The following is a 22,261-nucleotide window of genomic DNA, read 5'->3' as shown; positions in this document are numbered from 1 at the left end:
CGCAGGCTCGGGGGAGGAGGCGGCGGTTCCCGCCGCGGTCGCGCCTCTGCGCCGGGCTCCTCCGTGCGCGTCGGGGTGGCTGGGCGGTGGCAGCATCTCCAGCCCGGGTGGGTGGCTCGGGGGCGGGGGTCAGGCTGGGCCGCTTCTCTCCGGCTGCTCGCCTGCCCGGACGGGCGGGGACAGCGTAGGGAGATCGGGAGGGGGGGAGCGGCGGGAATCCGGATCTGGTCCCCGGGGGCGGTGCGGCCGCTGCGCTCCGGGGCTGGCGGCGGCTGCGCTGCGTCCGGGTCCCCGCCGGGTTGCGGAGGCGGGGGGAACCGGCCGGGGGGAGGCGGGAGGAGGAGACTGGGGCGCGTGCCCGCTTCCGTGGCCGCGCGCGCCCTTTACCCGCCCTTCCTCCTCCCCCGCCCTCCAGCCTGGGGCCTCCCCGGGGCGGGCGCTCATGGAGGAGGAGGAGGAAGTTTTCTTTTTTTTTTTTTTTTTTTTTTTTTTTGGCCCGGGTAGGGGAAGGAGGGCGGGTGCTTGCAGCACGCGGGAGCTGGGAGCAGTGTCTCGTGTGGGCAGGGGAGGGCGCACGCCGCGGAGCCAGGCTGTATAGGGCTGGGGGTGGGGGTAGGGAAGAAGAGGGGCTCAATCTTACATCCTCTCGAGCGATGAAGTCTGTGAGTCTCATGGTTGGGTTTCTCGGAGATCCGGGACTTGTGCCCCCTCCCTCGTGTGAGGTGTTGGGATAGAAAGCCCTTCTCTCAGCCTGCCTGAGTGGGTCTGGTATGTCTTTGAAAGGGTGAGGTGGCTTTTACCCCGGGTTGCCCGGCCAGCGTAAACGAAGAGGTGGCTGGACAGCTGGAGGATGAACGGAGAAGCCGACTGCCCCACAGACCTGGAAATGGCCACCCCCAAAGGCCAAGGTAGGGACCCCCTCCAATGAACTAACCCCCTTCTGAAGTGTTCCTCCACACTGCATTCTCAGAATTGGCGGATCTTAAGTATTACAAAATTCAAACATCTGTCAGCTGGGGGTTTGGCCAAATCTGGATTATTTGGCCTTGAGCCTATATATTGTGTTTTTCACACTCCCCTTCTGCTGTGATTGAGGGGCAGGGAAGACTTGTGCAAGCTTGCTTTCCGGGGTTCCCAGTTAACCTGAAGTACAACCCTTACTTTGGAGGAAGAGAGAAGTGAGAAGAGGTGCTGGAGAAACTTTTCAAGTCAATAAAAATTAGTAGTAGTATTTCTATTAAAAGGTAAAGTTTTAAGCTGGGCGTGGTGGCGCATGCCTTTAATCCCAGCACTTGGGAGGCAGAGGCAGGCGGATCTCTGTAAATTCAAGGCCAGCATGGTCTACATAGTGAGTTCCAGAACAGCTGGGGCTACAGGGAGACCCTGTCTCAAAAAAAACAAAAAAAAAAGTTAAGTTTTGTCAGTTGGAGGTAGAGAGGAGTGTTTAGTGGCTTAATACCCCAGGCCAGGGGGAGTTATGGATGATTAGTCTCCTGCCTTATCCAGCAGTGTCTGTGAGGTGAAGGGTAGGATGAAGCCGAGCATTTGGCAATGCTTGTGGGACATTGGAGTGGAGGGGATTATGGTTCCATGTGACCCTCTTTGCTGAAACACTGACTGGGGTTACCAAATGCAAATGAAAGTAAAGAGCCCTTTGCATCCTGGCCATAGATGGCTGTTCCCCCAGTGTACCTTCCAGGGCAGTGATCTTCCAGAGGCTCTGAGCTCTCTCTAGGCTGTGGCTGGAAACAACTGGCCCAAGACACCCTTTTGCCTCCCTAAAGGGGTTGGACTGAAAAGGCAACTTGGAATTCTGAGGTACTTCTGGGAGTAGGACCCTGAGAGCTTGCCTGTGTGTGGTTCTCTTTCATTCCATCTTTCCCAATTGCCATAAGTTCTGTTTTGGTCTTTAAAGTGACTTATGAGGGAGGCAGGTGATGGAATGAATATGGCTTTAATGTTAGTTTCTAGTTGTGAACATACATCTTCATGGGGTGCCTTATATCCCACCCTCAAGCCTTGCTTGTTTGGGATATCTACCTAGAACTTGACCACATTTAAATCTGTTGCCTCCCTGATTCCCTCCCTTTCTGATAAGATGTTTTCCCATAGGGCCACCAAATCTCTGTAGCTTCATTCCATCCCATACAGCAAATAGGGGCCCATGGCAGTCTAGCCTGTTAGAAATGACAACTTTGAAGTAAGTCGGGCATAGTTTCTAGTGTGGTTAAATGTGATAGTATCTGGTCCAGAGTCCCTTCCCTTATCTAATATGGCCACAGTTTTCTTACGACTGAGCCAGGTCTAAGGAGAGATGCAGTGATTCAGATGGAAAACAGCTGGGGCCTCTGGGAAGAGGGGTAAAACTCAAAGATTGGGGAGCAGATCAAGAGAGTGGCATGAGACAGTTATAACAGCTTCTCTTATATCCTACCAGACCGCTGGTCCCAGGAAGACATGCTAACTTTGCTGGAATGCATGAAGAACAACCTTCCATCCAATGACAGCTCCAAGTTCAAAACCACAGAGTCACATATGGACTGGGAAAAAGTTGCATTTAAGGATTTTTCAGGAGATATGTGCAAGCTCAAATGGGTGGAGATTTCTAATGAGGTAACTGATTCCTACTTTTTCCTTCCATTCGCCTCCTTCCTTCTCTCCCTCCCTTCCTCCCCCCTCCCTCTCTCCCTCCTTCCCTTCCTTTTGAGACAGGGTCTCACTACATAGCTTTGGCTGACCTGGAATTTGCTAAATAGGACTAGTCTCAAACTCCTAGAAATCAGCCTGCCTCTCCTTCCCAAGTGCTGGGTTTAAAGGAGCTTTGACGCAAATGAATACATTGCCAGATGTGGTAGGCACACCTTTAGTCCCAGTACTTCTGAGGCCAGCCTGCTCTACCTAGCGAGTTCCAGCCAGCTGAGGCTACAGGGAGATCCTGTCTCAAAAAAAAAAAAAAAAAGCCAAAAACAAATGAATACACATCTACATATTCCCTTGCCTCATCTTTCCTGGTGGGAAAAAAATGAAACAAATATGTCACCAGGAAGGCAGGAGAATGTTCATCTGTTAGCTCTGACTTATGTCTTATGAGAGGAGGTAGCCTGGATGACAGACAGTCTAAATTCACAGTTCTGCCAACCTATATAAGTAGCCTTGAATACTTAACTGTCTTGGGGCTTCTACTGCCCAAGTTGTTCTGGGGATTGAATGAGGTGCTGGTATGGAAGATACAGTGAGGTCGGGCAGTCCCCCTTGTGGCTGTCCTTAAGTGTGTCTAATTGCCTTGGCCTCTGTAGGAGGCATGGGCTCCTTAGTACCTGAGGGTCAGAAGTTGCCTGTAATATAGGCTATTGGCTTCTACTTTCCTCATTCAGCAAGTTCTGTTTGGTAGAGAATAGCAGTAACATTGGGAAAGGAGGCAGTTTTATGGAATGGCTTTTCCCAATTTCCCTTACCCCCACTTCCTTTCTCCAGGTAAGGAAGTTCCGTACATTGACAGAATTGATCCTTGATGCTCAGGAACATGTTAAAAATCCTTACAAAGGCAAAAAACTCAAGGTGAGTTACCAGGAAGAGAAGCACAAGAGGTAGGGGAGAAATGGTTTGAAGAATGGATGGTATCTAACAAGTTGTCCTTGTTCCAGAAACACCCAGATTTCCCAAAGAAGCCCTTGACCCCTTATTTCCGCTTCTTCATGGAGAAGCGGGCCAAGTATGCAAAACTCCACCCTGAGATGAGCAACCTGGACCTGACCAAGATTTTGTCTAAGAAATACAAGGAGCTTCCAGAAAAGAAGAAGGTGGGGGGAGGGGGTCTGGGAGGGGGGAAGGGCAGAGTGGCTTTCAGTTGGGAGCAGCTGGTATGGATAGGTTAGTGGGGATAGATCTTAGACAAAGGGACTCTGATATTAGGGCATGGATGAGTCTTCACAGCAGAGTGTAGGGTGTTGGGTAGCCACCTGATTACCCACTCCTAGGCCCACACATGGTCAGACAGGCACCATTGCAGGGAAAGCCCTGGAAGGCATTCATAGTGACCTTGTACTCCATAGCCGCTGGTGCTCTGTTTTGAACAGGGCTTCTCACACACAGACATCCTCCCAGTGGGTCTTCAAAGTGGTTTTCCACCCACTGAATAATCTCATACACTCTTGTTTATATACTCATTGAAGAGACCCCAGGAGAGGAGATTATCCTGATGTTTGTGGGCAAAGAACTGAGGTGCAGGAAGAGTTGAGTGTCTCAGGTCATATAACTAATGATGATGCTAGAGCAGGACTTAGACTTGGAGCCCCAGATTCTCCTGTCCAGTGCTCCTCTCACTGCCACATCCACATGATCAGTGAGCTTTCTTCCTTATGCACAAGGGTACACATCCTTCCTCTTGGCCTCAGGCTGTTCCCTGTAGAAATAGAACACTGTTTAGATTGTCCCGGGTGTTTCATCTGGTCGGAAGTTATCCAAACCTCTGGGCAGGAATGGATACAGTCAAAGAGAGAGCTCAAGAGGTCCTTTGAAGACAGGCAGAAAACAGTGATAGAGCCTGGCACATAAGACATGGAATGGAATGAGGAGAAAGATGGACACAAAGAGGTGCTAGATGATGAGACCAGGCAGAGAGAGAAGTTGGTGAAAGGCAGCAGGAGACAAAGGCACATTGGCTGGAAGAGGAGAGAGTTGTACATAGCAAGCCCTCAGAGGTACCATCCATCACACTGAGTAGCCCTTTTTCCTAATCCACATATTCTGACTGTGGACTCATTGTTGCAGAACCCAAAATGGAACCAGGTTGGTTGGGTAAAGCCAGCCATGTATGACCCATACCCAAGCCAAGCAGGAGCATGAACTGTGAGAGCTGCAGTTGACTCCATGGATGAGAAATTGGGACAGTTACTATACACACCAAACATGGGATGGGGGGGCTGGAGGAAAGGCTAAAAGACAACCAGGGAAGGACAGAGAAACTTGAGAGTAGATGAGGCATTAACCTGGGGACACAGATTTGGGCCTGACTGCTGCTGAATGGCTATGTATGGGGCTTTGGGTAAGTCACTTCATATCTCTGCACCTGGTGTTTGGAGTGTAGCGGATCAACCAGAACTGTGAGGTACCTTCTAGCTCTAAAAACTGTTTTGTCTGAGGAGAGCCAAGATGGGCCTGAGGAAGCCAGGCTGTTTATGGTTTTCTCTGGGAAGCATGGTAGGTGGAGATGAGTTGCCTCTCTGCACTCGGTACTACTTTTATGAGAGGGAGGGATCTGGTTTGGTCACCATGAGCCCCTGATTCTACCAGTACTCTGATGACCCTGGAAAATAGGATGAAGGAGAAATGGATGTTACATGGGAGCCAGGATGGAAGAAGTGCCAGAGGGAAGTAGTGGGAAAGGAGGAGTTCTAAAGGAGTCAAGGGCTCCAGGAGCCTGGAGAAAGAGATCAGAGGCAGGAGGGGTTGTTGTCAGAATTGGGAAAGAATGTGAGAAATGCTGGAGAACGAAAGGTAGTGGATTAGGAAAAATCCCCAAATTCAGGACATTAATTGAATGTGATTTGCATTACAAGAATTCATTCTATGGTCCCTTAACACCATATTCTCTCCTGCCTTTGAAGCAGGACTCAGCCTCCCTGACACTGTGGGCTGCCTTGGAGGGGCAGCTCAAACCAATAAGAGTTCCACCAGACTTGAGTTCTATCATTTGGGTGAAAGGGGTGGGTAGGCCTAGCTTGCCTCTTCCCATTCAGTACCCTCTGGGACATTGTCTCTTAAAAGAGTAGGATGCAGATTGGGTGTCTGGGAGACCCCCTGTAACTCCCAGGTCTAATATATGGTGAGCCAACCCACTTGAAAGCACACACCAACATCATAGCACGAGGCACAACAGCCAAGAGGAGGGTGGCTTTTGTAGCTCTGGGTAAAATAGACCTTGGGTCCTGGATGACCCCATCCCTCCTCCCCTCAGATGAAATATATTCAGGACTTCCAGAGGGAGAAACAGGAGTTCGAACGAAACCTGGCCCGATTCAGGTAAGGCAGCAGAGCCCAGAGAAGGGCCATGGGACACTGGGTGTGGTAGAATACACTGACACTGGCTGGAGACCAGAGCTGAGCATCCATGAAACATGGAAGTCTTATTATATATAATGAGTGTCAGGTTTAGGGGCAGGGAGAGGCAGGCAGCCACAAACTCCCACTAAGTAAGCCCCACCTGTAAGGCCTAGAAGACTTGGGTTGGGCAGCTAGCTGGGTCTGTCCTGGCAGTGGCTCCTGCTGACCCTTGCTCCCGTCCCTTGGCTAGGGAGGATCACCCTGACCTTATCCAGAATGCCAAGAAGTCGGACATCCCTGAGAAGCCCAAAACCCCCCAGCAGCTGTGGTACACCCACGAGAAGAAGGTGTATCTCAAAGTGAGGCCGGATGTGAGTGTCTGGCCAAAGGGTAGGGTTGGAGGGCGCACGGCGGTGGCAAGGGGGGAGCCGCGCCAGGTGGCTGGGTATGGTGCAGGAGAGGAGGCCCCTCCCCAGGGGAGGATTGCATGGACAGGGCCTGGGCCAGCTGGCGTGCGAATGAGTGTGTGTATGAGAGCCTGTCCCTTGCACCAAGGCGGATCCCTACCTCTCCGCCTTACCCTCCTGGCCTGTGGGGGACACTTATGTGACCTCCTGTGGCCCGAGGGGGCGGGGCCTCTGTGCCCCTCACCCCCCTCCCCTGCCCCTGGCTGCCTGTGTGTGTCTGACGGCTTTTGGTTTGCAGGCCACTACGAAGGAGGTGAAGGACTCCCTGGGGAAGCAGTGGTCTCAGCTCTCGGACAAAAAGAGGCTGAAATGGATTCATAAGGCCCTGGAGCAGCGGAAGGAGTACGAGGTTAGGCTTCCGCTGCGCTCCTCCCCATCCGGCTCTTCACGAGCCTCTACCCTCGACTTGTGTCACCGCATTGTGCGGGTGGCAGTCATTCCCTGGCCCTCAATTGAGGGAGGGGCCTTTTGGGCCCCTTACCTCTGCCCCTACCATCCCTCAACCCCAGGCCCCACCATGAGATCTCAGGCTAGGGCAGAGCAGGACACCATGTTGCGAATGACACAGCAGACACACAGACACATGGCCATCCCCAGCTTTGCTCCCTGCCTCTCCTCCCCAGCGGCTCTCCCCCTTCCGGTGCCCCAGCTAACCCCATACCCCATTACCCTCCGCTCCCCCACCTCATTCTGCAGGAGATTATGCGTGATTATATCCAGAAGCACCCCGAGCTGAACATCAGTGAGGAGGGCATCACCAAATCTACCCTCACCAAGGCCGAACGCCAGCTCAAGGACAAGTTTGATGGGCGACCCACCAAGCCACCTCCGTGAGCACTGCCCTGGATGGGAGGGCAAGTGGGCAGCCAGGAAGTTGGGCCAGTGAAAGACTTTGGCCCAGGTTGAGTAGCAAAGAGGCCTGCTGCCCATTGCTCATGGGCTTGCCTTCCTCCGAATCTAATAGGAACAGCTACTCGCTGTATTGCGCAGAGCTCATGGCCAACATGAAGGATGTGCCCAGCACAGAGCGCATGGTGCTATGCAGCCAGCAGTGGAAGCTCCTCTCTCAGAAGGAAAAGGATGCCTATCACAAGAAGTGTGACCAGGTGTGCAGGGCAGGAGCCACCCTGATCTTTGGGCCCTGTACTGGTTTAAAGCATGAGGTCTGCCCCACCCAGGCTAAGTTGGTCATGGGTCACATTTGCTTTTGCCATCTTCTTCCAACTTGATGTGCTCTGTTTAGCTTGTGTCTGTCAAAGCAGACACCTCAGGTCTGATGGCCTGGCTGAGGGTTACAGACCCAGAGTGCTGAAGGCTGTCTTAACTGAGTCCCCTTATTTTCCCAGAAAAAGAAAGACTATGAGGTAGAGCTGCTCAGGTTCCTCGAGGTGAGTGCTGTCATAGTAGTGTGGTGGGCTGCCCATGGGTTTGGCAGGCAGTCTTGAGCCTAGGGAGTCTGCCTGCCGCAGCCACATGCCCCTCTCCTTCCTGCCCAGAGCTTGCCTGAGGAGGAGCAGCAGCGGGTCCTGGGGGAGGAGAAGATGCTGAACATCAGTAAGAAGCAGACCACCAGCCCCGCCTCCAAGAAACCTTCCCAGGAAAGTGGCAAGGTGTGCACAGGAGGGCAGCCAGGTGAGGTGGGGAGGCCAACTGGAGGCCCTGGCAACTGAATTCCTGACCCTCTCTACCCCCTAGGGCGGCTCAGAAAAGCCCAAGCGGCCAGTGTCGGCCATGTTCATCTTCTCAGAGGAGAAGCGGCGGCAGCTGCAAGAGGAGCGGCCTGAGCTCTCAGAGAGCGAGCTGACCCGCCTGCTGGCCCGCATGTGGAACGACTTGTCCGAGAAGAAGAAGGTCAGGCCTTGGAAAGCCCGGCACCAGTCTTCCCTAGGGGCTGCCTGGGCCACTTCCTTCCGTGCACTCATTTAGGGCCGCACCCGTGTGGCCCACACATGTGCCAGGGCTCAGATGGTGAGGCGGGAGCTCTGTGTGCGCAGCCGGAAGGCGGGAAGCTGTCAGCCAGCGGCTTCGGCTTCGCGGCTCCCTTGGGAAGTGTCCGGTGGGCGGGGCGGAGTCCTGGGACCTCTGCACCACCCCTACTTTTGAGGCCCCGCCCTCCCAGCTGAGCGCCAGGTGCAGCTGGTGGACGGGCTTGGTGCGCCACCTAGGGGTGGCCCGCAGGATTACACCCACGCCTTCCGCACAGGCCAAGTACAAGGCTCGCGAGGCCGCGCTGAAGGCACAGTCTGAGAGGAAGCCCAGCGGGGAACGTGAGGAGCGGGGCAAGCTGCCTGAGTCGCCCAAAAGAGCTGAAGAAATCTGGCAGCAAAGTGTCATTGGAGACTACCTGGCCCGCTTCAAGGTGGCAGGGAGTGGAGAAGGGTATTTTCGTAGCTTCCAGCATCAGGAGACCCCACCTACAGCTGATACCCCTGTTGTGTCCCCAGAATGACCGAGTAAAAGCCTTAAAAGCCATGGAGATGACTTGGAACAACATGGAGAAGAAGGAGAAGCTGATGTGGATTAAGAAGGCAGCAGAAGACCAAAAGCGATATGAGGTGGGAAGGGGCTGGGCCCCCTGCCTTGGTATAAATAGGCTCTGGGCCAGAAGTGCCAGCTTTGCTTGGGACCCTGGACCAGTCTCTTAACTTCCTTACCTGGGCCTCAGCCTGTCATGGGATTCCAAGTATACACAACTGTGCTGGGCAGCTTCTCCCCTTTTCTCCTCTTCTGGCACATAAAAGGAGAGTGAGCTGGGTGTGGTGGCGCATACCTGTAGTCCCAGCACTTAGGAGGCAGAGGCAGGTGGATCTCTGTGAGTTGAAGACCAGCCTGGTCTACATAGTTCCATGCCAGCTGGGGCTACAGGGAGACTGTCTCAAAAAGACCAAAAAAAACTTAAAAAAGGAGTGAGCTAAGGCTTGAGAATATCAGGCAGGCCGTGGGTGTGTATGACTTTTCTAGTTTCTCCCCACAGAGAGAGCTGAGTGAGATGCGGGCCCCTCCAGCAGCTACGAACTCTTCCAAGAAGATGAAGTTCCAGGGGGAGCCCAAAAAACCTCCCATGTAAGCCTGAGGCAGGAGCCTGCCTTGGTGTGAGGGTCAGGGCTGGCAGGTATCTGGTTTAGGATCCTCACCACCCCTGTGCCATGCCACCCCTCAGGAACGGTTACCAGAAGTTCTCCCAGGAGTTGTTGTCTAATGGGGAGCTGAACCACCTGCCACTAAAGGAGCGCATGGTAGAGATTGGCAGCCGCTGGCAGCGCATCTCCCAAAGCCAGAAAGAGCAGTATAAAAAGCTGGCCGAGGAGCAGCAGAAGGAGTACAAAGTGCTCTTAGACCTCTGGCTCAAGGTGAGAGAGTGGGCAGAGACTTTGGAAGGGAAAGGGAGGAATCATTCTAGCTGGTCCTCATGTATGATTTCCTCCAGTGATACAGTAGTCCTACAGGGTAATGGGTACTTTTAAAGCTGAGGAAACCAAGACTCAGAGGTTAAGTAATTTGCCCAAGGTTACATAGTAAGTAGAAAATTCAAATCAGATCAGACTGCCTTTTCCGCCTTCCAGCCAGGACCAGGAGACTTCTCCTAGGCCCTGGCTAAGCTTTCAGCCTCTTGAGCTTCTCCTCTGTGCTTTGAGCTGTCAGATCTGTAAAGGAAGGGAAATCACCTGAATTTTTCCACTACCCCCATCACACAACAGGCCAAGGACCCAGGTAGGGATTAGGTATTCTAGAATTTGTGAAGCCGCATCATCTCATCATTGGCTCAAAGACTTGAGGTGGGGGTGGAATTGATGCCAGGCCTCATGATTCATCATGGGATGGATAGTGAAGTTGAGGAAGACCCTGAATGTGGAGCTGCCATTTGAGCATAGCAGTTAGAGGAACTTGATATGAAAACTGGGTGTCGGTTCAGGGTGACTCAGAGCCTCTTCTACCTTGTGGCAGAAGTAGAAAGAAGAGCTGTTCTGAGCCCCCAAGGTCTCTGCAAAGACCCATACTATGGGGAAGGCTGAGGGTAAAGACAGGTATTGATGGTATATGAATGATCAGCCCTCTGCTCAGTGAAGGTCAGTATATACAGCCAGCAGTAGTGGTGGGAATGCTCTGACCTTTGCCTCCTCTCTCCCCAGAGCCTGTCTCCCCATGACCGTGCAAAATACAAAGAATACATCTCCAATGTAAGTATAAGAGCAGGGCAGTTGGTGGGAGGTAGAGGGCCTTGGCAGGGGCTGGAAGTCAGAGTTGCCCCTTCAAATCCTTATCCTCTCTCATAGAAACGTAAGAGCATGACCAAGCTTCGAGGCCCTAACCCCAAGTCCAGCCGTGCCACGCTGCAGTCCAAATCAGTAAGGAACCCTTCCCAGATGGGTGGGTGTCTGTAAGGCAGGGTCTGGTGGGGTGGGTGTTGCCCAGCTTCTGATATGCCTCTTCATTCCCCAGGAGTCTGAGGAAGAGGATGAAGAAGATGAGGATGAGGATGATGATGATGAGGATGATGAAGAGGAAGATGATGAGAATGGGGAGTCCTCTGAGGATGGTGGGGACTCCTCTGAGTCCAGCAGTGAAGACGAGAGTGAGGACGGAGATGAGGTAGGTAGACAGGATGTGATGGGAGGGAGGATTGTGGACCACAAGGAAGGCCACTTGGTGAATGCAAGTTCTTCCCCCAGAATGAGGATGACGATGAGGATGAGGATGATGATGATGATGATGATGAGGATGAAGACAATGAGTCCGAGGGCAGCAGCTCCAGTTCTTCCTCTTCAGGGGACTCCTCAGACTCTGACTCCAACTGAGGCTCAATTCCCCTGGGCAGCCAAGGAGAGCCACCACAGAGCTCCCCTCCCCAACTGACCATCTTTGTCTCTCCTCATGTTCTGTCCCCCGCCCCCAGCCTCCCCCACTTTCTTTCTTTCTTTTTTTTTTTAAACAAAATCCGGTGGGGGTAGGGGGTTGCAGGAGCCCAGGCTAGGACTCTGCAGCCTTGGAGCCATCAGCCCTGGGGGTCCTCCAGGGACAGCAACCATCAGACTGAGCCAGCACTGGGCCGGCCCACCCCACCCCTCTTCTGCACTTGTGGTTCCGGCATGGACAGTGGACCGGGGACTTGGGGGTGGGGAAGTGTCCCAAAGGGAGGCCCTTCACACCTACAGCCCCACACCAAGGTGGAAGTTCGGGGAGGAACCTTTCCTTCTCAAAGGGGCTTGCTGCCTGGACCCCCACATTGGAACTGGAGGGAGAGGAAGGTGCTGCCTTTGAGAAAATAGGCACCACTCATTGCCCTCTCCCCTGCCCCTGCAGGAAGGAGCTGCCTGGACCCGCTTGTGGGGGAGGGGCAGAATGTTTTTTATATATGTGTATATATTTTTTTTTTAAGCTCTGAGCTGTCAACGAGACGTTTCCTACCGATCTCGGCTGCCGTCTCTGTTGTCATTTCTGGGAGTGGGAGGGGGTTTAGTGGGGGAGGTTTGGGACTTTTTAAAAATGGTCTTGATTCGTGTGGAAGAGAGAAAGAGAGAGGTGTGTGTGTGTGTGTGTGTGTGTGTGTGTGTGTGTGTGTGTACACGTACCCTGTATATAGCATGGGTGCATGTATGGATATGCGAGTCCGTGTATGTCTAGGAGAAAAGGGGTTCGTTCTGTCCTAGAGCCCACCTCCATTTTTGTACATCTGGAAAAAAGTTTGGTGACCTGCCATCATCCACTGTGCCTGCCCTCTGGGCCTACTGTGGAGGCCACTGAAGCCACCTGATGCTTCCTATACCAGCTTGCCTCTGCCAAGGCTGTGTGTCTGAGCTGCTGCACCCTGCTGTCCAGTGGAAAGGTGGACAGGGGCAGATGATGGCATGAGCCTTAAAGCTTTTCTTTGATAGAAAAGATCTCCCAGCTCCTTTGAGGGGTCTTCTGGGCCTGGAACCTGGGCTTCAGGAAGTGTCCTGGGAAGTTTACCTACTTGTTACTCCTGCCTTCACCTGTGACCTCTGGCCACCCCCATTTCCTTTAATTTCTCAGGTCTGCTCCCCTTCTTGCCCCCAGTCCCTGTATCTGGGGAAGGGACTGCAGAAGGCGATTTCTATGGCTGTCCCTCTAATTGTTGCCAGCAGTCCCTGGTCTTGACTTCCTTTTTTTTTTTTTTTTTGAGACAGGGTCTCCCTGGAGCCTCAGTTGGCTATGTAATCCAGGCTAGCCTAGAACTCACTGAGATCCGAGCCTGCCTCTGCCTCACCCCCCAATCCGCACCCCCTAAGTCCTGGGATTAAAGGTTTGTGCCACCAAGTCCAGCTCAGAATCCATCGTAAGCCAAGTCACCTTACCCATGATTTAAGTTGGTGAAAATTTGTTTACGCTTGGGTTTTGTGCTGCCTCGTCTTCCCCCTCTAAATGAAAACTAGGAATGGGAAAGTGGGTTCTCCATCAAAGTGTGGGACTCCAGCCCAGCTACTGTTCTTTCTCAAAGGCAAGGCAGGGGGCAGGGACATCTTTGCCTGGACTGGGGTGGGGAATGTCTGAAGAATGACACCCCACACACACTCATCTCAGCATTAGGTACCAGGGTTGTAAGTTCCTGAGGACTTGCAAAAAACCCATTTATATTTGAGTCCCATGAACTATTATGCTTTAGTGACATATGTTTTCAAAAACACGTTTTTTCTCCAGTTCCAAAAATTGGAAGATCCTTACCCTACAGTCAGGTCTTTAGGGATGAGGGTGGGTGCTGTCAGAGGTCACCCAGAGTGTATCTTGGCACTGGGAACCCTCTGTCCCCAGTTTTCTATTTGAGTGTTTTGTAGGTTTCAACAGTAACCACACTTCAATTTGGGACACCTTGGGAAGTGGGAGGGAGTGATTTAGAGGTGACTTACCCCTGCTTAGGGCCAATTGTGGAAGTTTTGTTTTCCCTTTTTTTTTTTTTTTTTTTTTTTTGTATAATAAAGTGAAAAAAATATTTGACTTCTGTCTGGTCACTGGAATAAATAAAAATGGGTGGCAAGGGTGATCCAACAACAGGTTTCATATAGAACTCCTGGAAGTCTAGTTTGCCCCTTCTGGAACCACCTTCCTCTTTCCTAAAGATTCCACAGGCCACCTCCTTATTCTGGACTGCTGTTCCTGCCCTTTTGCAATTCAGCTTGTTCACCTGGGGTTGTAGTTACTGCGGATTGAAGTTAGAGAGCAGATGCATTTTTGCCTTGAAGGCATTGCCTTGGGAAAGAAGATAATGACCCAGTGGGTAATGAACCTTCAACATGCAAGCCTTTGTGGTTAGTGTATGGCTTATCAGGGAGGACTGGGGAGAGCCAGGCTTAGTCAAGACTCTCCTAACTCTACCTAGGCTTCTGATGGCAAGTGAACAGCCCTAGAAGACTTGCTTTCTGGGTTAAGGCCTGACTTCCCTGAATGGACCTTGGCTAGGTTTCTGGACAGGTGAATGGCTGAACGCCAAAGCCATGAATCTGTGTAAATGTTCCCTCTCAATGCCTCTCCTGGCCAAACTTCCAAAAAGTCCCCATTCATCATCCCCCCGATTCCCCAGTAACTATGCTAGGCAGTCACTATCATTACTCCAAGGGAACACTTTTGCCTTTGTCTTGCCCTCTGGGTCCACTCTGCTGCTCTCAGCCCTCCCCAGCCATACCATCCTGGATCTTCATGTATTTCCCTTAAACTCCCAGTTATCACCCTTATGGAACCATTTCAAATGGTGGCATCCAGCTCAGCCTAGTGAAACACACCTGTAATTTCAGAACTTGGGAGGCTGAAGCTAGAGGATAGCCATGAGTTCAAGACCTGTCTGAGCTTCATGGTAAGACTCCAAAAATAAAAGGCGGTATCTTCAGACACTGCTTGTTATGGTTTGAATGTCTCCTCCAAAACTCATGTTGAAATGTAATTGCTACAGTAATGGCAGTAAAAGGTGGGACCTTTTAAAAAGAATTATTACATTTATTGTTTGCTTATGTATGTGTGCATGGGTACACACATGTGTACAGGCCAGAGAACAGCTTGCTAGAGTAGGTTTTCTCCTTCCACCAAGTGAGTCTCAGGGATTGAACTCAGGTCTTTAGGCTTGGTGGCATGTGCCTTTACCTGCTGAGCCATCTCTCTAGTCCCATAAAGTGGGACTTTTTTTTTTTTTTTGGTCTTTTTGAGACAGGGTCTTCCTATAGCCCCAGCTGTCCTGGAACTCACTATGTAGACCAGGTTGGCCTTGAGCTCACAGAGATCCACCTGCCTCTACCTCCCAAGTGCTGGGGTTAAAGGTATGTGCCACTACGCCCAGATGAAGTGGGACATTTAAGAGATGATATGGGGGGGCAGAAGAGATGGCTCAAGCAGTTAAGAACATTGATTGTTCTTGCAGAAGACCCGGGTTTGAATCCCAGCAGCCATATGGCAGCTAACAACTGTCCTTAACTTCAGTCCCAGGGGATCCGACAGTCTCTTCTGACCTCCTCGGGCATTGCAGGACACGGGTGCACTTACCTACATTCAGGAAATACATGCACACACATAAAATAAAAATAAATAATTTTTTTTAAAAAGATGATATGGTGCCAAGCGTGGTGGTGCACGCCTTTAATCCCAGCACTGGGGAGGCAAAGGCAAGAGGATCTCTGTGAGTTCAAGGCCAGCCTGGACTACATAGCAAGTTCCAAGTCACCTGGGGCTACAGGGGGACCCTGTCTCAAATTTAAAAAAAAAGAGAAAGATGATTTGGTAACGAGAGTCTGACCCTCAGAAATGAATTAATGCATTATGGAGGTGGGAGCCTGATGGAAAGGATGAAGGCAGCCACACACACCCAAGTGTTTTCTCACTCACCCTCCCACCACACTGACAGCACAAGGCTCTCATCAGGTGTTGAGAGCCATGCTTTATGGTTTATAATTTACTCAGACTGTGGTACTCTGTGACAGTAAGTAGCATACAATGATCTAATACCAGACCCTTGTACAGATGTGTGAACATTCTTTGCCCTCTGGGGTATCTCGAAGGCATATTTGTTACTTCAAGACCCAAAATTATCACCAACCACTTAGATATCTATCCTGAAATCAGAGTGGTATCCTCCACTCCTCTCTCCCCATATCACTTCCATGTTTGATCCAACACCTAGACAGATCTATTTATTTTTATTTTATGTGTATGCGTGTATTGCCTGCATGTAGGTAAGTGCACCCTAGTCATGCAATGCCCGTGGAGGACAGAAGTTGTCAGATCCCCTGGAACTGGAGTTACAGACAGTTCTTAGCTGTTATGTGGGTGCTGGGATTCGAAGCCAGGTCTTCTGCAAGAACAGCCAGTGTCCTTAACCGCTGAGCCATCTCTTCAGCCCCTGTTTCCCATTTTAAACCTTTCTCAAATCTTCCTCCCTTCTCCACAGTGCCCATTCCCATCCTACCAAAGCTACCACCATTGCTTACCTTTGGAAAAGACTTGCTAGAACTGCTTTTCCTGCTTACAGTCTTGCCCTCCCTCACCCCCAGTCCATTCTGCATGCAGCAGGAAAATGGTCTTAAGAACAAATTTGAAGCCGGGCGTGGTGGCGCACGCCTTTAGTCCCAGCACTCAGGAGGCAGAGGCAGGAGGATCTCTGTGAGCTCAAGGCCAGCCTGGTCTACATAGTGAGTTCAGGTCAGCTGGGGCTACAGGGAGACCCTGTCTTAAAAAGACAACAACAACAAAAAAATTTGAGCCAGGTGTAGTGGTGCATCCCTTTAATCCCAACCCTTGGGAGGCAGAGGCAGGCAGATCTCTGTGAGTTCCAGGCCAGCGGGGGGGGGGGGGCGGTATAGGGAAACCCTGTCTCAAAAAAAAAAAAGCTCAGTATGGTGGTGCATGGCTATAACCCCAGCACTCAGGAGGCCAGGTCAGGAACATCACCTCAAGTTTGAGGCCAGCCTGGGTTAAATAGTGAGTTCTAGCCCAGCCTGGACTAGAGTGAGTACCTGTTTCAAAAGCTCCAAACACACAAATCTGAGGTGGAGCACACCTGTAGTTCTAACTACTCAGGAGGGTCAGGGGAAGGATCATTTTAATCTAGTTTAAGACAGCATGGTCATAGACAGACCTGGTCTCAAACAACAACAAAAATAAGTTAAGTGTGGTGACATGTTCCTGAAATCCCAGAACCTGGTGAACTGAGACAAGATTCATCATGAGTTTGATCATGAACTACATGGTGAGTCTGAAGCCATCCTGACCTATACTGCAAAACTCTGTCTCGAAAATAAGAAATGCACAAATAACTCTACATCAAACACACACACACACACACACACACACACACACACACACACACACACAAGCTGAATTGGGCATGATAACATGTACCTGTAATCCAATACCCAGGAGATTGATGCAGAAGAATTACATGTTCTAGCCCAGCTTGGACTATGTAGAGACCTTGTCCCCAAACCAAACCATCGAAAACTCTCACCACAGGGCTAGACAGATGGCTCAACAGTTAGAGCACTGGCTGCTCTTGCACAGGACCTAGGTTCCATTCCCAGCACCCACATGGTGGCTAAATAAACATCTGTAATTCCAGTTCCAGGGGAATCCGGTGCCCACTGCAGGACCTGGATGCACTTACATACATACAGGTAATACACTCATGCATTTAAAACAAAAATAATAAAATACTTTTAAAAACTCTGATCATATCTATACTCAAAACTTCTTGTGAAGGCTTAGACTGTAGCTCAGTGGTAGACTATTTGCCTAATATGCACAGGACCCTAGTGTGTACCTCCTTGTACCTCCGAAATAACTTTTTTTTAAAAATCATTTTGTGAACCCTCCCATGATGGCACTCATCTGTCATCCCAATACTTGAGAGGTAGGGGCAGAAGGTTCAGGAGTTCAAGATCATCCTTGGCTACCTAGTCAGTTTGAGGCCAGCCTGGACTACATGAGATCCTGTCTCAAAAAAAGGGTAGTGGTTAGAGGGGACTGGAGAGATGGTTCACTTATTGCTGCTCTTTTAGAGGACCTGGGTTTGGGTCCCAGCACCCACATAGCAACTCACAACCATCTGTAACTCTAGTTCCAGAGGATCCAATGCCCTTTTCTGGCCTCCATGGTACACGCATGTGGTTGCACTTACATATATGCAGACAAGACACTCATACGCATAAAAAAATAAAAACGAGAGATGGTTTAGTGGTCAAGAGCACATATTGCTCAGCACCCTTGTCAGATGGCTCACAACTGCCTGTAACTCCAGCTCCAAGGGATTCAAAGTCCTCTTCTGGCCTCTGTGGGCATTATATGCATGTATACAAAACCACGCACAGACACACACAACATACACATAATTAAAATAAATATATAAACAAATATAGATATATTATTATATATAATATTATATATATTATAAATATATAAACCTTTTGTTTTTGTGTATTATTTTTTGGTCTTTTTGAGACAGGGTCTCCCTGTAGCCCCAGCCATCCAGAAACTCACTATGTAGACCAGGCTAGCCTTGAACTCACAGAAATCCACCTGCCTCTGCCTCCCAAGTGCTGGGATTAAAGGCATGCGCCACCACGCCCGGCTGTTTTTATGTATTTTTATTATTTATTTATATTTTTATTATTTTATGTGGGTAAGTGTATTGCCTGCTTGTATGTAAGCGAACTCATGTTGTGCAATGCTGTGGAGGTCAGAAGAGGGCATTGGATCCCCTGGAACTGGAGTTACAAACAGTTGTTAGCCTCCATGTGGGTGCTAGGAACTAAACCCAGGTCCTCTGGAAAAGCAAGAAGTTCTCTTAACTAATGAGCCATCTCTCCAGATCCTGTTTGTCTGTTTTGAGACAAGGTCTCACTGTGTATCCCTGGCTGGTCTGAAACTCTCTACACAGAGTAGGCTGACCTTGAACCCCCCCCCCCCCCCCCACCACCCCCCCCCCTTTTTCTTTCTCTGTGGGGGAAAAAGGAAGGAAACACTACCACATCGCAAAACACAAAACAACACACTTATCTTTTTTTTTTTTTTTTTTTTTTTTTGGTCTTTTTGAGACAGAATCTCCCTGTAGCCCCAGCTGACCTAGAACTCACTATGGAGACCAGACTGGCCTTGAACTCACAGAGATCCACCTGCCTCTGCTGAGATTAAAGGCATGCATGGCCTCGGGCTTGTTGTTTTTTATGTCAAGCATTGCTGGACTCTATAAATGCCACCAGGACAAGGTCTACCCATCTTCCTTGCTTACTGCTGAAACACCAGGGCCTCACCCACGGCCCAAACCAGCTCAGGCCTTAGTATTTATTAACTGGTGTTAACTGTGGAGGCTGGACATGTTCCCAAAGAGGCTACCACCATACAGCAGCCAGGGCCAAGGGCTGAATGAATTGGATGATCCATTGTATGAAAGTTTGCTATGAGGACAGACACTGGTGGGAATATGAGGAAGGATTTAGATAAACAGGGAGGAGCCAGAAGGGCTTCTTGGGCATGTGCAAAATCCTTAAGGCAGGATGTTGTAGACATGTTTTGGTAAGAAACAAACCAGTGTCAATAGGGAGACTCCTGAAATGGAGGTGGGAGACAGAAGCCTGAGGCTATGCTCTAGATGTTTCTGCAAGCTTAGCTTACTTCTTTGCTCCAGATTCAAGTTCAACCATCTTGTGAGAGTCTCCACCAGTTGGTCCTACAGCAATCCCAGTATCTCTGAAACCAAATGTGTTATCTTCCTGGATCTTCTCAGGTCCTTCAGTAAGTTCCTCATCTTCAAAGTGTTTTCAGGGCCTCCCTCTCCTTCGAGCAGTTCAATCAATAATAAAATCTACTGCTTCTCAGTTATCCTCCAGACTCCAGAGAGATCAAGTGTAAGCACAAATCTGGCCAGATGCTTCCCACAGAGCATTCCTCATTGCCTGTGGAGTCCACTGACTCCTCAGCACATGCTTGCTTCTATATGATCTGGCCTGCTTATATCCTGTGTCTGGCTGCCCCACCCATCCCTATGTTCCAGCTCGCCCTCAGCTTGATCCATATTCTTTTTGTTATGTTTTTAGCTAGGGTCTCACCATGTAGCTCAGGCTATAATCCTTTGGCCTCAGTGCCCTAAAATCAGTACTGGCATAACAGTGTGTGCCATTACCTCCAACCTGATCCACATTTTGAAACTTATCATTGGACTGTCTAGTGCTCTCATAGCCTTCTGATTAATGCTACCCTCCAAGAAGCCTTTCCTGACATTACATCCTTTGATGCCTCCTGCTCACCTCTGAACTCTAAGAGTCTCTTGTTCCTATTTATTTGAGACAGGGTCTCACTATGTAGCCCTGAGTGGTCTGGAACTTACTATGTAGACCAGGCTGGCCTTAAACTATCAGCCTGCCTCTGCCTCCCAAGTGCTGAGATTAGAGAAGTACCAGTGTGCCACCATACCCAGCAACCTCTTTTCTTTTTATCATATTATTTTTTAATTATTTTCCTTCAGGTCTTCCTACTCCAGGATACTATGAACTTCCTCAGGAAGCACAATTGTCTTATTTCATCTTTGTCTCTCAGTCTCTGGAGAGTACTGTTAAAATACCAGCTAAAGGTGCATGCCTTTGATCACAGCACTAGGGAGGCAGTGACAGGGAGATATCTGTGAGTTCCAACCGGGGCTACATAGTGAGACCCTGTCTCAAAAAACAAAAACCCAACAACAAAAGCAGTTAAGGAGCTGGGGCTGGAGAAATGGCTCAGTAGTTAAGAGCACTTTCTGCTCTTGCAGAGGACTTGGGTTTGGTTCCCAGTACACATGATTGCTAACAACCATCTGTTACACATGAAGGTAAAATAGTCATACACATAAGAAATTAATAATAAAAAAAACCCTCAAACAGGTAATTGGTGTGACTGTATAGGATTATAATCCCAGCACTCAGGATGCTGAGGCAGGATGTGTCAAAAAGTGAAAAACCAAGCTAAAGAGGGGGGCTGGGAGTGGTGGCACACACACCTTTAATCCCAGCACCAGGGAGGCAGAGGCAGGTGAATCTATGAGACCAAGGCCAGTCTGGTCTATACAGATAGTTCAAACTAGCTGTAGCTACAGGGAGACCCTGTCCCAACAAAACAAAAAATAACAAGCTAAGAAATACCAGGCTCCAGCTGGGCGTGGTGTCACACGCCTTTAATCTCAGCACTTGGGAGGCAGAGGCAGGCAGATCTTTGTTGAGTTCAAGGCCAGCCAGCTGAGGCTACAGGGAGACCCTGTCTCAAAAAGAGGAAAGAAAGGGGAGGGAGGGAGGGAGAGGGAGAGGGAGGGAGGGAGAGGGAGAGGGAGAGGGAGAGGGAGAGAGGGAGAGAGAGAGAGAGAGACTCACACACACTGAGTTACTTTTCACATAAGCACTATCATTATGCCTGCTAGCAATGGAAGAAACTAAGGCACAAGAAGCTCATTGCCAAGTCCACCGAGTTAGATTCAGATCTAATGCCTGTCTGATCTTAGCTACTTCGACCTCCGTGTTTGCTGAAGACTAAAGAGTCAATGATGGTCTCAAAGTATGTGATTTCAGTTTAAAGTGAAAGGGCTGTCACAGAACAGTCTCAAGGCACCGGCCACGGTCACCTAAATGGAATCGCCCGTCTGAACACCTTCTATGGCTGAGAAAAGAAATCTTTGCTCCAGAAGGTAAAGGGGCAAGCGCATGCGGCCATGGGCATACCCAGTAGCGCAGCGCTGGGTCGGGGGAAAGTCTGGCCAGTGCCAGGCAGCCTGTCCAAGAGGTGGAAGGTCCAGCGTGGGTTCCGGAAGGAGGAAAGACGAGCAGGTGTGGGATCTAAATTAGGACAAGGGCGGGAAGCGCGCTCCTTGCAGAAGGACGCAGCTCGCCCTCCGCCCTCGGCCGTAGACCCTCAGCTCCCGGGTTCTTCTCGGTTCGTAGGCCTGGAGTGGGTGGTAACCCACCCAGAAACCACGAGAGCGAGTGCGGACCGACCCTTTCCAAGGGTTTTCCACCCGAATCCTAACTACGCCCCATTTCAAGTCCGTCCTCTACAGAAGCGGCGGCACGCCTCGGGGTCAAAAGTGGGGAGCGGGCGGGGAGCAGAGCGGGGAGCCCCGGGGGAAGGGCGGGGGTGCCTGGGCCGGAAGGCGTCCCAGGCTCGGCTAGGAGCCGGCGCTCTCTTTCGACGCCACCCGCTGCCTCCGCCCCCGAGCCGGCCGGGACGGCACCAAGTCTCCGCCCCTGGCGCACCGCGCACCTCACCTTGAACGCTGCCCCACCCACCCCCAGCCTATTGGGCCTCCTGGGGCCGAGGAGCCTCGGCGATTGGCTCGACTAGCCCGCGAAAGCCCCGCCCACCTCCCCGCCCCAGTTCTCGTCCGCCGGTACTTTGGACGGCGGCGTGGCGCCCCTCCTCCTCTCCCGGTCCCCGCCCCCTGGAGCAAATGCTGCCGAGCTGCGGCCGCGGGGCAGATGCATGCGCTCGGGCCCCTCTAGCAGGCGCAAGCAGTCGCTGGGCGCGCGAAAGCGAAAGAAGGAAGAGGAAGGGAGGGCGAGGGCGGGGTGTTGAGGAGGGGCGGGAGGAGGAAGAGGAGGAGGTTGGAGCGCGCTCGCGCCTGGCCTCGCGCCCGCGCGGAAGGAGGGGGGAGAGGGGCGCGCGCGCGCACGCTCGCGTCCTCGCTCGCTCCATCCATCCATCCTCCGGTCGCGGCACGCGCGCGCGCTCCGGGCTCGCGCCGCACCCCCCGCCCGGGAGAGGCGGGCTGGAGTGGGGGGCGGGGGGAGGGGCGCACGGAC

General features: G+C 51.1%; 1 protein-coding gene across 10 annotated transcripts in view; it reads left to right on the top strand.

Moving 5' to 3' along the window:
* Positions 1-11,918, top strand: part of Ubtf (upstream binding transcription factor) — a 14,258-nt gene extending 2,340 nt beyond the window's left edge. For 3 of the 10 annotated variants that reach the window (XM_029566000.1, XM_029565998.1, XM_029565997.1), the window contains exons 2-20: positions 784-908; positions 2,438-2,613; positions 3,475-3,558; positions 3,645-3,800; positions 5,957-6,021; positions 6,293-6,413; positions 6,748-6,858; positions 7,206-7,339; positions 7,474-7,615; positions 7,856-7,897; positions 8,006-8,119; positions 8,205-8,360; positions 8,713-8,868; positions 8,954-9,064; positions 9,484-9,572; positions 9,670-9,859; positions 10,640-10,687; positions 10,784-10,855; positions 10,950-11,918. In XM_029566000.1, coding sequence (XP_029421860.1) covers positions 851-908; positions 2,438-2,613; positions 3,475-3,558; positions 3,645-3,800; positions 5,957-6,021; positions 6,293-6,413; positions 6,748-6,858; positions 7,206-7,339; positions 7,474-7,615; positions 7,856-7,897; positions 8,006-8,119; positions 8,205-8,360; positions 8,713-8,868; positions 8,954-9,064; positions 9,484-9,572; positions 9,670-9,859; positions 10,640-10,687; positions 10,784-10,855; positions 10,950-11,363 — 2,439 coding nt within the window. In that variant the 5' untranslated portion in view covers positions 784-850 and the 3' untranslated portion in view covers positions 11,364-11,918. Of the gene's footprint in view, positions 108-638; positions 663-783; positions 909-2,437; positions 2,614-3,474; positions 3,559-3,644; positions 3,801-5,956; positions 6,022-6,292; positions 6,414-6,747; positions 6,859-7,205; positions 7,340-7,473; positions 7,616-7,855; positions 7,898-8,005; positions 8,120-8,204; positions 8,361-8,712; positions 8,869-8,953; positions 9,065-9,483; positions 9,573-9,669; positions 9,860-10,639; positions 10,688-10,783; positions 10,856-10,949 lie in introns of those variants that run through there. The other 7 variants (XM_029566002.1, XM_008838174.2, XM_008838173.1 and 4 more) reach the window with 4 other exon arrangements.
* The last annotated feature ends 10,343 nt before the right edge of the window (positions 11,919-22,261 follow it).

Source organism: Nannospalax galili, unplaced genomic scaffold, assembly GCF_000622305.1.
Source record: "Nannospalax galili isolate Female #2095 unplaced genomic scaffold, S.galili_v1.0 scaffold95, whole genome shotgun sequence".
NCBI classification, from domain to species: Eukaryota; Metazoa; Chordata; class Mammalia; order Rodentia; family Spalacidae; genus Nannospalax; species Nannospalax galili.
Note: the sequence above shows the minus strand (reverse complement) of the source record. Positions and strands in the feature narration are given on the sequence as shown.